At 35.3% G+C, this 14,995-nt stretch overlaps 2 protein-coding genes across 3 annotated transcripts; one reads left to right on the top strand and one right to left on the bottom strand.

Moving 5' to 3' along the window:
* Positions 1–1,085: 1,085 nt before the first annotated feature.
* On the top strand, positions 1,086–12,662 carry LOC102582009 (histone-lysine N-methyltransferase ATX4). Of its 2 annotated transcripts, none has more exons than XM_006339648.2 (23): positions 1,086–2,634; positions 2,828–2,883; positions 2,958–3,156; positions 3,469–3,600; positions 3,785–3,853; positions 3,945–4,013; positions 4,096–4,187; positions 4,321–4,422; positions 4,869–5,004; positions 5,525–5,597; positions 5,707–5,806; positions 5,919–6,043; positions 6,128–6,273; positions 6,441–6,545; positions 7,827–7,891; positions 8,139–8,358; positions 10,529–10,615; positions 10,719–10,775; positions 11,104–11,193; positions 11,293–11,379; positions 11,833–11,907; positions 12,084–12,184; positions 12,286–12,662. In XM_006339648.2, the coding sequence occupies exons 1-23, from the start codon at positions 1,735–1,737 to the stop codon at positions 12,374–12,376; spliced, it is 3,177 nt and encodes a 1,058-aa protein (XP_006339710.1). In that variant the 5' UTR covers positions 1,086–1,734; the 3' UTR covers positions 12,377–12,662. The 2 variants fall into 2 exon arrangements, with proteins under 2 accessions (XP_006339710.1, XP_006339711.1); XM_006339649.2 differs by having other exon boundaries at positions 3,472–3,600; positions 12,286–12,376.
* A 187-nt stretch (positions 12,663–12,849) lies between these two features.
* On the bottom strand, positions 12,850–13,404 carry LOC102586532 (B3 domain-containing protein At2g31720-like). Its single transcript, XM_006339740.1, has one exon. It carries the CDS (start codon positions 13,402–13,404, stop codon positions 12,850–12,852), a length of 555 nt encoding a protein of 184 aa, XP_006339802.1.
* Between the last annotated feature and the right edge of the window lie 1,591 nt (positions 13,405–14,995).

Raw genomic sequence — 14,995 nt, 5'->3', positions numbered from 1 at the left:
AAAAAGATACATACACAAAAATAATAATATTATGTTCCACAGCCCTTTCTTGAAATCCGTAGAACATCTCGCGTTCTAAGTCCCGTATATCCATCCTCATCTTCATGTAGTCATTTGAAACGCATCTATGTAGTCGTTTGGAACCCTCAAAAAGTCGGTCAACGATTCGTCATTATAGATAATCCACTCTCCAAAATTTACTTGTCCTTGTGATAAAAAATGAAGTAGGGTATTTTTCGACTATAATCAAATTATAATCAGTACTGTTTATACCCATTCTTTTTTAAATTGATGAAATTTTTTTATGATATCAGACATTAATTGAATATTTAGCATTGTGTTTGGGAGGACAATTATAATAAACGGTATTTTCGTCATGTATAATTTCTTCATTGAACGTCCTCCTTAAATAGAGATTGGAGGATTTTTCAGAATAAAAAAATAAAAATACATAGTGTAATAATTTTTTCCGTTTTTATGATATGTCAAATCAATATAATTGTATGACAAACACTGCATTTGTAAAGTAACTTTTTATGAAGTGTAAGAAAAAGTTCCACTTTACAAAGTGTAAGAAAAACTTACACTTTATAAAGTGTAAGAAATAGTTCTGTTTTATAAAGTGTAGGAAATAGTTCCGTTATATATTAAAATATACACGTTATGGGACTAACGAAAAACGTTTAGAATATTAGATAAAGTGAAATTTTTTCTTCCACTAAGCCTATTAGTTACTTACTAAAGTAATGACTTATTTTGATCACTTTTATATTTTTATGGCTTATTTAAGTTCCCAACTCCACTTGGAGTGTGTCTATTGAAATAGTAGCAACCAAATCAAGTAACAACCTTCCAAAATAAGCTAGCGTTACAGCTTACACGTTAGATAACATCACAACTGCTCTTTTGGTACTTTTTAGCCATAAATAAATAAATAATAAATAATCCAATAAAAAGCAGCCACGTGGAATACCTCATGAGATCAGATCACTACCGTACATAAATTCCTTGTGATCACAATTTCAACAGTGAAAAAGTCAGTTTTGCCCTTAAAAGGAAATTTTCCACTAATATTTTTACCTTTCGCGCGTCCACCATAACCTCGTCTCCCTCCCAATTTTCGCTTCCGCTTTCGAATTTCGCAACAATCTTGGAGCCAAAGCTTCCAATTTTTTTGAGATATATTGTTTTTAATTATTATTTTTTGGATTAAAATAGTGGATAATAATAAAACTTGTACTTTATTTTTGCTACTATATACTATATCCCTCTTGGACATATATATGTCTAATTTCATCTGTATATTTATGAAATCTTGTTCTTCGCGACTCACAAATTTCAGATACATCTGATTCTCTTCAAGCTTCGATTTTTATTTGATTTGTCTGAACTTTTTGTCCTTCAATTTCACCGGTCATAGAATTCTTCTGGATTTTTGCTTTTACCTGGTTTCGCTCTTTTGGGATTGTTAGTACAATTTGAAAAATTGTGAATGTTAATTGGATTGTGTTTCGGTAACTGATTGATTCGTTGAAGTGGTGAGTTTTTGGAGCAGTTGATGTTTGTTTCGGGTTTGAATTGGCGTTGGGATTTGCAGAATTGGGGATTTTGGTTTGACGGATTTGTTGTTTCAATTCGATAATTAGGGTTTTGGTTTTGGAATTGGAATGGGTGAGGATTTTCTAACGTACAACTTCGGGTGCTACGGGTACAACTACTCGTAGAGGAATTTTGATGAAGACAAGGATGATGCTGAAACGGACGGTGAAAGTGGAAATGCCGAAACTCAAGCGGTGCAAAGCGGAGGGTAATGACAGCGGCGGCGAGGGAGAAACGTGTTCGGGAAGTCCGAAGCAATTGAAAACTGATGAACTCTTCACAGTGCCTATAAGGGAATTAGAAGATTACCGCACTAGTTTGGTAGATTCATTTTGTAGAGAAGCTATGAGTTACGCGGGTGAAGTAGAATCAAGCTTGGTTTTAGCTGGAGCTTCGAGAAGTTTGGATAAAGCTTTGGAGGTTAATAATAATAAGCCTCCACTTTTGAAGTCTTCTCGTGGTCGCATTCAAGTGCTGCCTTCAAAGTTCAATGACTCTGTTTTGCCTTCGTGGAGGAAAGAAGAAAATCAGGAAGAACAAGAACTACTATGTTTGAATGAGAAGGACGAAGGGGCAGTTTTGCCTCGGAAGAAAAGGTTCAAGCTGGAACGGTCTAATGTAGATATGCATTTTTTTAAGAATCAACTTATTCATTTGCCTAGTTCTGTAAAAATTGAGGATAGGGAATTTTCTTCTATGCAAAGTAAAGATTGTTCTAGAAGTTCCGTGACATCGATAGGTGAAGGTGGTTCTTCAGTTGTGGTGGAGAGTGGTGAGTGCAAACTGAGGGTGAAGAGAGGCTCTTTAAGGGCGGATAATTTTACTAAGGAGAAAGTTGGAAAGAAAAAGGATTTCTTTGAGCCCGGGGATTTTGTTTCGGGAGACATAGTGTGGGCAAAATGTGGAAAAAATTATCCTGCTTGGCCTGCTGTAGTGATTGACCCGTTATGCGAAGCACCTGAGGCTGTTCTAAGGGCTTGCATTCCAGGCACTATCTGTGTGATGTTTTATGGCTACTCCAGAAGTGGGCAAAGGGTAATCTCTCTTTCTTGATTAGTAAATTTTTTATTGGTATGGCGGTATGATTTTTGGGTTTACAAGTATATAAGCAAAAGGGTAACAACTTTTATTTTTGTAAAACTCAACAAGATTAAGTGAACATTCTTATACCTTGGTACATTGACATACTTGTATACGGATTAGAACTTCTAAGCTATTGTCTGTGTAGGATTATGGGTGGGTCAAAGCTGGAATGATCTTTCCTTTCCAAGAATATATGGACAGGTGTGTGACATTCCATTTATCAATTAACTTATGGTAGTTTTAGGTACTTGAATTTTCACCATTACTTTGTCCAGATTTCAGGAGCAGACTAAATTGTATGGCAGCAGACCAAGTGATTTTCACACGGCAATAGAAGAGGCAATTCTAGCTGAACATGGCTACACAAATAAATGCCCTGAGATGGAACAGGAGGCATCTCCAGCAACTAATGACAGTGAAGTTGAAGAGGCTACTGGGTCAAATCAGGAGCTAGAATTCTGTTTCTCTGACCAGGCAAGTTTTCAGAAAGCGTCCTTTTCAGGAATAAGATCTGAAATTGAAAATTTGTTGATGTAGGCCTTAATCTAGCCTGTTCTCAGCCTTATGCTATTCTTTTGAGTTTCATTCTTTAGGTTTGTATTAATCTTCTTACTTATTTGGAGATCTATTAAAGAAAGGTGCAAACCTACCTTTTCACTTTTAGTTGAAGTGTTTAAACTTTTGTTGTTGGAGCATTGAGATTTTGAAATGTGATCTTAAAACTGCCATAATGATTTGAAGAATGTTAAGTGGTTCAATTCTGATGACTTCTGGTTAATTCTTTAGCAGGATGGATATGATAAGAGGAAAGACACTCGACCATGTGACAGTTGTGGTTTGGTTGTTCTGCGCCGAACTTTGAAGAAAGTTAAAGATAGAACGTCCAAGGCTCAGTTTTCCTGTGAGCATTGTACTAAGGTCATCTGCAAAATTTTTTACTATGCAATTCTCTGTATTCACATGTATTTCCTTGATAAGGAGCACATGCTTAAATTCAACATTTGTGCTATTCAATTGATACTGTTGTCTGTTCCTTCTAGTAGATCTTTATAATGCAATACTTCTTTTCTGCTCCTGACGTACAATTTTCTATGTTGTTCAGTTGAGGAAATCAAAGCAATATTGTGGCATATGCAAAAAAATTTGGCATCATTCAGATGGTGGGAACTGGGTGAGATTTTTTTGTTTTGATTTTGGTCTTTGAGTTCTTGGCTGGCAAACTAGAATAAACTAAGAACCTTTCTTCACGTGATATTCTATAGGTGTGCTGCGATGGTTGTGATGTTTGGGTGCATGTGGAGTGTACAGATATTTCCAGCAATGCTTTAAAGGTAATTTTTATATTTTCTTTTTTCCTAATTTGATTCTGGTGAAGTGCATGGAAGATTTATCATTTATATCAACCTTTTTCAGAATCTACAGAACACTGATTACTTTTGCCCCGAGTGCAAAGGAAGTTCTAACAAAAAATTGTTGGGCTCAGTACAGCGGGGACCAAAAGCAAGGTATCTTCTGCTTAAGTTGCATTTTGGTTGATGTATCCTATCAAAAGAATATGTTGGACTTGTGTTTGGTTGGTTTATTTCTTGTTCTAGTGTGCTGACTGCCTGTAATGCTTTGTTCTTTGAAATGTTAAAGTGTTTCAAACAGATTAAGAGAGAGCAGTGGAAGTGTGATGCCTGAGAAGATTACTGTTGTGTGTACTGGCGTTGAAGGGATCTATTATCCAGATATTCATTTGTAAGTTCTTAAAAGTTCTGGAAAGAGAATGGGGTTAGAAAAGGCTGCCATGAAAAATCTTGAAATTCATATGAAAAAAATAAATCTGTAAAGGTCTTTGTGAGTGCTAAGGTCAACTGCCTGCTGCGTCCTGTTAACCAATCTTCTATATTGATCGTACTCATCTGTTAGAAGAATAATTCATGAACAGTTTTTGACATTTAATATACCAAAAAGAATTCTAGTACTAGATGAGAAAAAACTATTTTCAGTTGGTAACTAATGGGAAAAACTTGCTTGAAGATAAGGCACTCTCTCGTGATTCAACTAGTCTACTGCAAAATTTGTGTAGCACTTCTAATGCTTGATTACTTCACACTTAGCTGCTTTAGATATGAAGTACTCTAGTCTTCCTTTTTTTTTTTTTTTGAAAGTGCTCTAGTTTACTTCCTTTATTGTTGTCACAGAGTTCAGTGCAAGTGTGGTTCTTGTGGAACAAGGAAGCAAACACTTAGTGAGTGGGAGAAACATACCGGTTGCAGAGCTAAGAAATGGAAGTGCAGCGTGAAAGTAAAAGACTCAATGATAACACTTGACCAATGGGTGTGTACCAGATTGTGAAGTTTCTAAATCATATGTCATCTTCTCTGATGTTGTATCTTAGTCCGCCCTTTTCATTGCATCCTGTCACTGATAACTGAGTGGATCTACGATTAACAGGATTCTATTGTTACAGTCCTCAATGGTTCATTTTTTGATGTCAACTTCAGGAAGGTTTTATGTTGTTGGGTAGTGATAGACTAAAAGAATGGCTAATACATAAATTACTGATATTCGTTTTTAATTTGCAGTATTCTTCTTTTTTTTTTTCTCTTGATCAGTGCAGCATGCTTTATATAGATCATTCTTGGCGTTTAGTTAGAGTTTTAGGTGGATTTTTGGTAGTCAATAAACATGGTACCATTACCTCAACATTACTTTTCATGGGTGTTCCTTTCAGTTTTTGGTTGAGAAGTCAACTAACTTATAGTGCTTCTAGTAGTGATTTTCTTCTGTTAGTTAATATCTGGAGTAGGTTCTGTTTTATGCTCTTTAATCTTAGTAGTATGGATGCTGCCTGCAGCTTTCAGACAATAATGCTCATAATGTAAGCTATCAGAAGTTAGATCAGCAGCAGCTGTTTGCATTTTTAAGAGGTATGCTCTATTCCTTCTCTACTATTTTACTGGAGTTCCAGTGCTGAGCACCTCTTTTTGTATGTATTCTGTTGAGCGAGCAATCAAATGTGTGCTTCTTTTGTTGCAGAGAAGTATGAACCTGTTCATGCAAAGTGGACTACAGAGAGATGTGCTATATGTAGATGGGTTGAGGATTGGGACTATAATAAAATAATCATATGCAACAGGTATCCCTGTAAAATAACTATTTAGAAGTAACAAATATCTTTGGATGGATATGTTCCTTTGATTTGGTTGGCGAGATTTTGTTTTCTAGTGTAACTAATGCCGGCGATTCAGGTGCCAAATAGCCGTCCATCAAGAATGCTATGGAGTAAGCAATGGTCAGGATTTTGCTTCATGGGTCTGTCGAGCATGTGAAACCCCTGAAATTGAAAGAGAATGTTGTCTTTGTCCAGTCAAAGGCAAGTCCTATTGTACACCCTGCAACTTAAAAAAATATTTCTCATTACTGGCTTTCTTATCTGGATTTTATGATGCTTTTGCAGGTGGTGCATTGAAGCCAACTGATATTGATTCTATGTGGGTTCACGTTACATGTGCATGGTTTCGGCCTGAAGTTGCTTTCCATAATGCTGATAAAATGGAGCCTGCTGCTGGGCTTCTTAGAATTCCTCCGTACACTTTCCTAAAGGTATTTTAGTTTCTATATGCAAATATTTGGTGGTATCTTTTCATTCATTTGTTGGATCTCAATTGCGTCTGCTGCTGATCTGGTTGATGCAATAAGTAATTTCCTTTTTCTGTCAAAATATTTAGTTATTGTAGGCTAAAAATACTTGGTTATAAATAAATTTGCAGGCATGTGTGATCTGCAAACAAGTTCACGGATCTTGCACTCAATGTTGCAAATGTGCCACCAGCTTTCATGCTATGTGTGCTTTGAGAGCTGGATATCATATGGAAGTAAGCTGCCCACTTTTTTCCTTGTGTATGCTATTCCACAATGATAGTCTCTACGAACAGATGCAATCAGTACTAGAAGAAAGATAATGTGTTAATTTAGTGTAAAATCCTAATATCATTCATCAAAAGTCAGGTTTGAAATGCTTGTGCTAGGGCATTGCATTGCAAAGCTGATGCATATGAAGATTGTGATGGTCCTCACTGATGGATCTTATTTCATGTTCACAGTTGCTTGCCTTAAATATATGAGTTAACATCTAGACAACTTTTTATTTGTTACCTTGTAAGGGATACACTCTACCTTTTGTGACTGGCAAGGTCCATAACCTAAAAGTTGTGCGGACTCTTCACTTTTGATGCCGCACCTGTGTCGGATTCTCCAAAAATACACTACTTTTGTGGAATCCGACCCACACATTGATATTTTTGAAGAGTCCGGGTAACTTGGTCTATAATTTAGTTTCTTTCGAAACATTTTTTTTGATAGTTGTGCTATCTTCTAGGTACTTGCCACCTTCCACCAACACACATAATAGGTGAATAGGCAGATGTGGAGAATTCACTTAGTGTTAGTTCTGTTGGAATTCAAACCTTGGTATCAAGGTTTTTAATCCAACCCTTCACCTATTAGGTTACCCCTTGGAAACATGATGGATTTTTTTTCTTACCACGGTCATACAAGTTTTAGAACTCCATTATTTTGGATATAGTTTCAGAAACAAACTCTCTACCTCACACAGGATAGGGGTAAGGTCTGCATTCCCTCCATTCTCCCAAAATTCCACTTGTGGGATCACACTGGCATGTGTTGCTGTTGTTTGCTTAGTTTTGCCATTGGTATTGATGCACATATGCTATAAGACCTAAGTGCTGAAAGTCGCAGTCTTTCAATTTCTTTTCCCATTTTATGTGACACAATTTCCTTGTTATAGTTTGTCCCGACTTCTCTATATTTAGAATTAACTTTATACTTCCCTTAATGAGTTGAGTTATGACCACACAAATATTTTTGGTTTGTTTTAAACAATTTTCAGAAGTCTCTTTTTTTTTCTTAAACCCCGTGTCCAGACTCCTGTCTAACACCATCACATAAAATGGGACTGAACTCTGAAGGAGTAAATGTCTGTATAATTTTTTTTGTGTGTGTTTGTCTATAATAATGTATATATATATGTAGACATTTTCTTATTAAAAGAAAGTATGTTTTTATGTACTTCTGTTTGTGTTTTCTCCAAATGGGAGTAATTACCTGATCTAATAATTCAAAATTCTGAATATCAGTTGAACTGCTCAGAGAAGAATGGGATACAGATAACAAGATGGTTATCATATTGCGCCTTCCATAGGTAACATTTATATATTGTCCTCTTATTCTTTATCTATTTTCTTGCCTTGTTTCTTATCCTCTTAGATTAGAATCTATGACATATAAACAATTCTCTCTTTCTTTTAAATCTCTTCCTCTTTGACATTATACCTAAGGTTGATTCCATATAAGCTTTCCAATTAATTTTGTTGGGAAGCAGTTTCTACATTGTTCAATTTCCCCATGGTTTGATGTTCACCTAGATATGTGATATGCTTGAATTTCAGGACTCCAGACACAGACAATGTCTTGGTCATGCGGACTCCATTTGGAGTGTTCTCTACGAAAAGTTTGGTTGAAAGACAAAGTCAAGAACATTGTTCGGGAGGCAAACGACTCATCTCATCTAAGACTCTTGAACTCCCTGATCCATCTGATGCTGGGAGCAGTAGCTTTGAACCTCTCTCTGCTGCAAGGTGTCGCGTCTTTCAGAGATCTAGCTACAAGGTACTATGCTCTTCTATATTTTTAAATGTGGTATGAAATTACTTATTTGCCTTTTGCACCTTAATTCTCGTTATTTCAACAAATATTGCTTTATAATAATCCTTTTCGTCTGTTAGGGGAGGGCATTTTTTTTGGATCAAGGATTAATTTCACAAATAAAAAGGACAAACTTCTGTAAACAAGTAGTATAACAAAAAAAGAGGAACCTACAAAATAAATTGTACCTACAAAAGATACCCATTCCTCAACACAAATAGGAATCTCATGGGTGCACCAAAAAGATATGAGGGATATATAAAAGGCTATTCTCCAAATGTATAAATCAAGTTCAGTTCCTTCTGAAGCTCTACTATTCTCTCTCCACGCTGTACTTATGAGGAGCTATGGAGCAATGTCCATGCCATGCACATTCTCTTCTATCTTCTAAAATTTCAGTTTAACAAATCATACGTATCGTCCCTGACATAGTCCAATATAGTACAAGTCATCTCAGAATCTCCAACCATGAATCTACCTGACAATGCAGTAGAAGGTGATCCACACCCTCTCCCGAGTTTTTGCATGTAAAACTTAAACTTACATAGGTGATCTTCCTTTTCCTCATATATTCGGCTGCCAAAATCGCTCCTCTAGTCGTCAGCCATACAAAGACACAGGTTTCTTGGTATTATGGGAATACAGACTGCAACATGTGACGAAACCGTCAAATCTCTTGTAAGCATCTTGGGGTAATGGGATTTTATTGGGACTTTACTGAGAAACGACCAGTCGATCACCATTCCTGACAAATTCTGAGGGTAGAATTTGTTTGTAGAGCATCTCAAGCATGTTTTGAAATTCCGCTATCTCCCAATCCTGAATATCTCTCCTGAATTGGAGATCCCAAAGAACATTTCCTCGTGTCTTCCAGATTTATTGGATTGTCATCCCCCTTTGGCATGAAATACTATAAATGTTTGGTTATACGACTCTCAAGATGTTATGCCACACTACCTGTGTCTTCAAAAACTTACCTTAGTCCCTATCCCCTACGTACTCTGAAAGTTATGTTACCACTAAGTTCCTCCCATCCCTTCAAGATATTTCTCCCAAGGTCGCTCCCAAAAAGAGAAATGTTTCTAGTTATCCACCCTTCCATAACCCCATATTTTTCTGCTATCACTTCCATCTGCAGTGCATGCTCCTCTGTAATCTGCGAAGCCACTTCCTTAACAAGGCCTTGTTAAATGCCAAGACATACCAAAAATAAAACGTAACTTTGGACTTGTGATAGTTTTCCAACAAGCGGTCCTGTGCTAAAAGTGGTGTCTTGTTTTATTAATGGTTGAATAGAGCCCTGTGCCAGAATTCTGACATGTAAAGCTATCAAACTGTACACTTTGATAATAAAGAGAGTTTATTGAGGCGAGGAAAGATTGCCAAGTTGAGAAAAATTCCACTATGAATGATGAAGAGCTCAAATTGGAAAAGAACAGAGCAAGATCACGGTCCTCTGTGCCAAAACTGTTGTCTTGTTTTTTTAATTCTTCAATAGGGCCACACCAGTCAAAATGTCAAGACTATTTTCTCCGAACACTAGAAAATCCTTGTTTGCCACACAAAAATCTTCTCTCATATGCTACTGTGTAAATTTGTGCATGTTTTTCTGATGAAACTTGTTAGTTGATGACACACAGCCCGGATGCTGTATCATTAGCTTAATTTTTCTTTGAACCTCCAAAGCCTGGGTTGAATATATTTCATTGGAAAATATAGTACCCAATACTTGCACACCATTCCATGAAACATGGATGATGCTTTGAAACCTTTGACTCTATCTTCAATGAAGACAACCAATCCTTTTTTTGCTATATATAGATATATATGTATATACTTGGTTTGTCTTTAAAAAAAGTTTCATAAAGATGGCCTGTAACAAGTAATTCATGTTAAATTAGAAAAGTCAAACTGGAGGAAACCTTATCATAACCAATGAAACGGGTGAGAGCAAGAGTATGACTTCTAGATGCTAGCAAGAAGAGTACATTAATTGCAGGAAAGTGATCAACCAATTTTGTCATTCTCCACCCTTTTTGTATTCTTTGGATCTAATTTCTTGTTATATTTTTATGAGAAAGATTCCTTGATTTATTTTTTTCTCTTGCCTCTAATTTGCTTCTGTTTTGTCTAGAGGGCTGGGCAAGAGGCAGTTTTCCACCGACTGATGGGGCCAAGGCGTCATTCTTTAGAAGCAATAGATTGTTTAAGCGCACAAGAAGTATGTAATGTGTTTCTTTTTGTGTTCTCGATTCTATCTTGTGTTTGTGTTGTAACACCATCTAATTGATTGGTTTTTCCTTCTCTTATTCTTATTTTTGCAGTTGACTAGAGATGTGAAGGCCTTTTCAACACTCAAAGAGCGGCTGATTCATCTACAGGTAAATAATCTTCTCTTTGTGCTGCATGAGGACTGGTTGCTTATTATATGGAATATTATCCCTGTTAATGTGCAACTACCCAAACTACCACCTTGTATTCTGAGTTGCATAATACCTGTTGACGAAGCAGGTTCACCACTCCACTCTTTAATTCCACAACTAAATTTCACACTACCAGTTCTTACTGCCATACTTAAGTAACTATAATTGTGGCAAGGTATTTATCAGAGTAAAGGAATATAAGTGCGGAGAATAGTATCTGGAAGACATGCTTCAGTAACTGCAAATACATTTGAAACCAAACTTACTCTTTTTTTCTTTTAATCAGATGATGGAAAATCGGAGAGTTTGTTTTGGTAAATCTGGAATACATGGATGGGGCCTCTTTGCACGACGAAACATTCAAGAAGGAGAAATGGTACTTTTCATGAGTGGAACATTAGAAGAATTTAGTTACTGTTATGCAGGTTTTAATTTGGATTTTGAAGTGATCCACTGTTGTTGGCTGCTTCTCTAGGTCCTTGAGTATCGTGGGGAGAAGGTGCGGCGTAGTGTTGCTGATCTAAGAGAGACACGATATCGACTGGAGGGAAAAGATTGTTATGTGAGTCTATTTCATTACTTTATGTGAGGGGTTATGTCATGTGTACATGTGCCTAGACCATGTGTTGTCTTGTCTTGAACATGTGAATACGAATCTGATTAATCTACTACACTATTTTTAAAATAGGCTTAGATTTTAGAGGGTATTTTTTCAAGTCGTGAAACTTCCGTCTCAGGAAACTATACAAAGCTTTGAATCATTCACTACACTGGTCCAGAAATATTCCTTTTTTCCCCTGTATGGAATCCTTAGTTTAACTTTTAAGTTTGCTAAAGATCTCGTATTGCCCCTGGTATCCTATCATCTGTACTCCACTCGAAGGACAAGGGTATGGATGATTCAGAAATTGTCGAGCCCATAACATTAATGATCTCTTAGCTAAGATCTGTTGCTTCTTAAGGTTAGCTGTCTCACTCTCAGCAATTGATGCTAACACCTGTTCTCTCCATGCAGCTGTTTAAGGTAAGCGAAGAAGTGGTAATTGATGCGACAAATAAAGGGAATATTGCACGCTTAATCAATCATTCGGTAGGCGGTTTTGTTCATTGTGAAACTTCTGTTTGAGTTTATTATGCTGTCTGGGCCTTTTGGTTTCTTATTTTTCTACCTTATAAGTGCTTCTTTTGCTGACAGTTTATTCTAATTCGGATTATGTACTTGTTTATTTTATGTGGTTAAGTTTTTTTTTTTGCTATCTCGTGTAGTGCATGCCCAGTTGCTATGCGAGGATCTTGAGTCTGGGTGAAGAGGAGAGCCGGATAGTTCTTATAGCTAAACGCAATGTCTCAGCTGGTGATGAGTTGACGTACGACAGCTTCCTGTTTCCTCTTCTGTGAATCATGTATTTGTTGATTCAGTTTCTGATTGGCTTTTTCAATCTGTTAATTAGTGTATCTTGTTTAACAGGTATGATTATTTGTTTGACCCGGATGAGCATGATGATCTTAAAGTGCCCTGCCTATGTGGAGCTCCCAATTGCCGGAAGTTCATGAACTAGTGTAGCTGATGTACAGGATTTGTCGTACAGTGACAGGCTAATATGCATACATGATACAACAAATATCTCTTTTCTTCTTTTGGTTTTGTTTTGTAATAGTAACCAATTTTGTCTTTCACAGCCCAATTGAATTTTAAGTTGCAAATAATATTTATACACCAGCTATTTAGCTATACCCTCCATGTCATGAGCTTCACCAAAGGTAAAAAGAAAACAAGTTGAATTTTGCACCGTGTATTGGATTTATGTGGCAGAAGAGGTCTAAAGTTACATTGTGTTTGATTAATTATTTGTGTTATGTTCATTCGATACATCAGTTTTGTTGTTGTAGAAGTTCATATCAATTTTCAAAGAGTTAGATATGATTTCTATTAAAAAATTCGAGTATTATGATTTGAATAGTTTAAACTTCAAAAAATTGAGCAAGATGAAAAATACAAATAGTAACATCAAAATATTATAAAAAGAAAATCCTAGCTCCTAATGATATTTACAGCAAAACAAGGTTTATTATCCGGCGTTCTGAAGTGCCAGAGGTGAAGTAAATTTCCTTTTTGTAATTGGTTATTTTCCACAAGTTTGTTCCATCCTCTGTTAAACACAAGTCTCTTCAAGCTCTTCCATTCAGTAAACTTCATGTCGTGTGAATTACCCTTTGGATCCATTACACTCACGTTAATACCTCTATCATCTTCACTTTGTATCTTTTGGCTCTCCGACTGAGTCATGTGAAGGAGTAATTTCGCGCACCACTCAGCTGGAATAAGGAAGCGGCTCAAGTTAATGTTGATGTCGGAGTTCTCCAAGTATTTCCAGCCCATGTAAAGCGATCTACTCCCTTGGACAGACTGAATAGCCAAACGCAAACTTGGTGGAGGGGAATCTGGCATATTCATAAATCTATCGTCACGCTGCAGCTGCAGCTGCAGCTGCATGTTATTATTCTTCAATGCTGGACACGGCGAAATCTGTATTCCGAATAACCTTATGACTTTGATGTCATTGCCAAAGAGTCTTATTGTAGTCATGCTTCTATTGATGTTGTAAGCTTTCCATGTTATTACTTTACTACTATTTATAAACGAGTTAATTAGCACAAGTCTTATTTGACTTTGGTTTCGGAAAGTTTATGTTAAATTCTTACTTTTTAACTATTCGGTGTGCGTTAGGATTCCTAGTTATAGTTAAACTCTACATTCCATTAACGGACTAATTAAAATGTCCTAATTCAACACAAAAAGGAAATTTACGGCAAATACATATTATTAAAAACTTTATTACACAAATAATATATATACTATATTTTATTTTTTAGATCTATTTTTCTGTACATTAATTTTTATTTTATAAGGTAAATAATATATGATGTTCTTGCTGTCGATTCTCATATTTGTCTTCTCAATTGAATGTATACATAAATCAAAAATAGTTATTTGAGTTGCCATTTTTTTTCATCGATAAATTAAAAATTAAACATAAAAAATATATTCAATAAGTGAAATCATATATATAATCACATGTTTACCTTAATATTATTGTAACAATTTACAATTTATTCAACCATACATATTTCATTTAAGGGTCAATAATAACGTTGTGTTATTATGTATATAGGAGTGGTATTAGAATGTGAAAAGTTATGGGTAATATTTTTTCTATTTCTATTAAATTAAATAAAACTTATAATTTTTTTAAGTTTCTATAATTAAAATTTGAAAATATATCTCTCATACTCATTTTAATATTATGTATAACACATACATCAAATCTAATACCTAATAACATTGATATTTTTTCATAATGTATTTATAAATTCTTTGTATTAGCAAGCTTTTATTATGTAGAAGAGTTATTTGTATTAGCAAACTTTTGTTATGTAGAAGAGTGAAGAGTTAAGACGGTCCTTATCACCTTCTTGATTAAAAATAAGAGACCATATTATTCTTTCTGGCATACTATTTTAGACTATTTTTTTTCCAGAACTATATATATATATATATATATATAAAAGAAAACCCTAGGCCCGCCTATGTGGCACCACAACAAATCAGGATTCCTTTTAATTAATTAATTTATTTCCAAAACTAGCCTTCCCTTTCATAAAAAAATTGTGACTTTTATGAAAAGTTGCGACTTTTATGAAAAGTTGTGACTTTTATGAAATATTGTAACTTTTTATGAAGAGTTGCGACTTTTATGAAAAGTTGTGACTTTTATGAAATGTTATGATCTTTCCGAAGGGTTGCAACTTTTCTAAAGAGTTGTGACCTTTCCGATAAGGCACAATAAACATTTGTTCACTCTACCCTTTGTTGTCTAGCTATAAATAGAGGGATTTCCTCTCATTTTAAAACAACAAAAATTCTGAACTTCTTCTTCTTCTTCTTTTGCACAATTAAATATTCGTGTACAATTTTTTCCTTTCTGTTTCATTTTATTGTTATAGATCCTGGTATGTTTTTTAAAGTCATTAATTTATGCTTATGTTATTAATTGTTATTTTTCAGTACATGTGTTAAACTTTGTTGTTTATGTTTCTGCAAAATTATTGTTATAAGTATTTGTTAGTACATATTAAATAACACACGTTAATTGAGTATTCACGCAAGTTTTCTCTAC

The sequence above is a fragment of the Solanum tuberosum genome, unplaced genomic scaffold (genome assembly GCF_000226075.1).
Source record: "Solanum tuberosum cultivar DM 1-3 516 R44 unplaced genomic scaffold, SolTub_3.0 scf00010, whole genome shotgun sequence".
NCBI lineage: Eukaryota > Viridiplantae > Streptophyta > Magnoliopsida > Solanales > Solanaceae > Solanum > Solanum tuberosum.
Note: the sequence above shows the minus strand (reverse complement) of the source record. Positions and strands in the feature narration are given on the sequence as shown.

Coding starts and splice junctions, on each gene's coding strand:
- LOC102586532 (XM_006339740.1), bottom strand. CDS start 13,404: ATGACTACAATAAGACTCTTTGGCAATGACATCAAAGTCATAAGGTTA.
- LOC102582009 (XM_006339648.2), top strand. CDS start 1,735: ATGAAGACAAGGATGATGCTGAAACGGACGGTGAAAGTGGAAATGCCG. Junction 3,601..3,784: donor CCTGTGAGCATTGTACTAAG/GTCATCTGCAAA, acceptor TATGTTGTTCAG/TTGAGGAAATCAAAGCAATA. Junction 4,188..4,320: donor CAGCGGGGACCAAAAGCAAG/GTATCTTCTGCT, acceptor GAAATGTTAAAG/TGTTTCAAACAGATTAAGAG.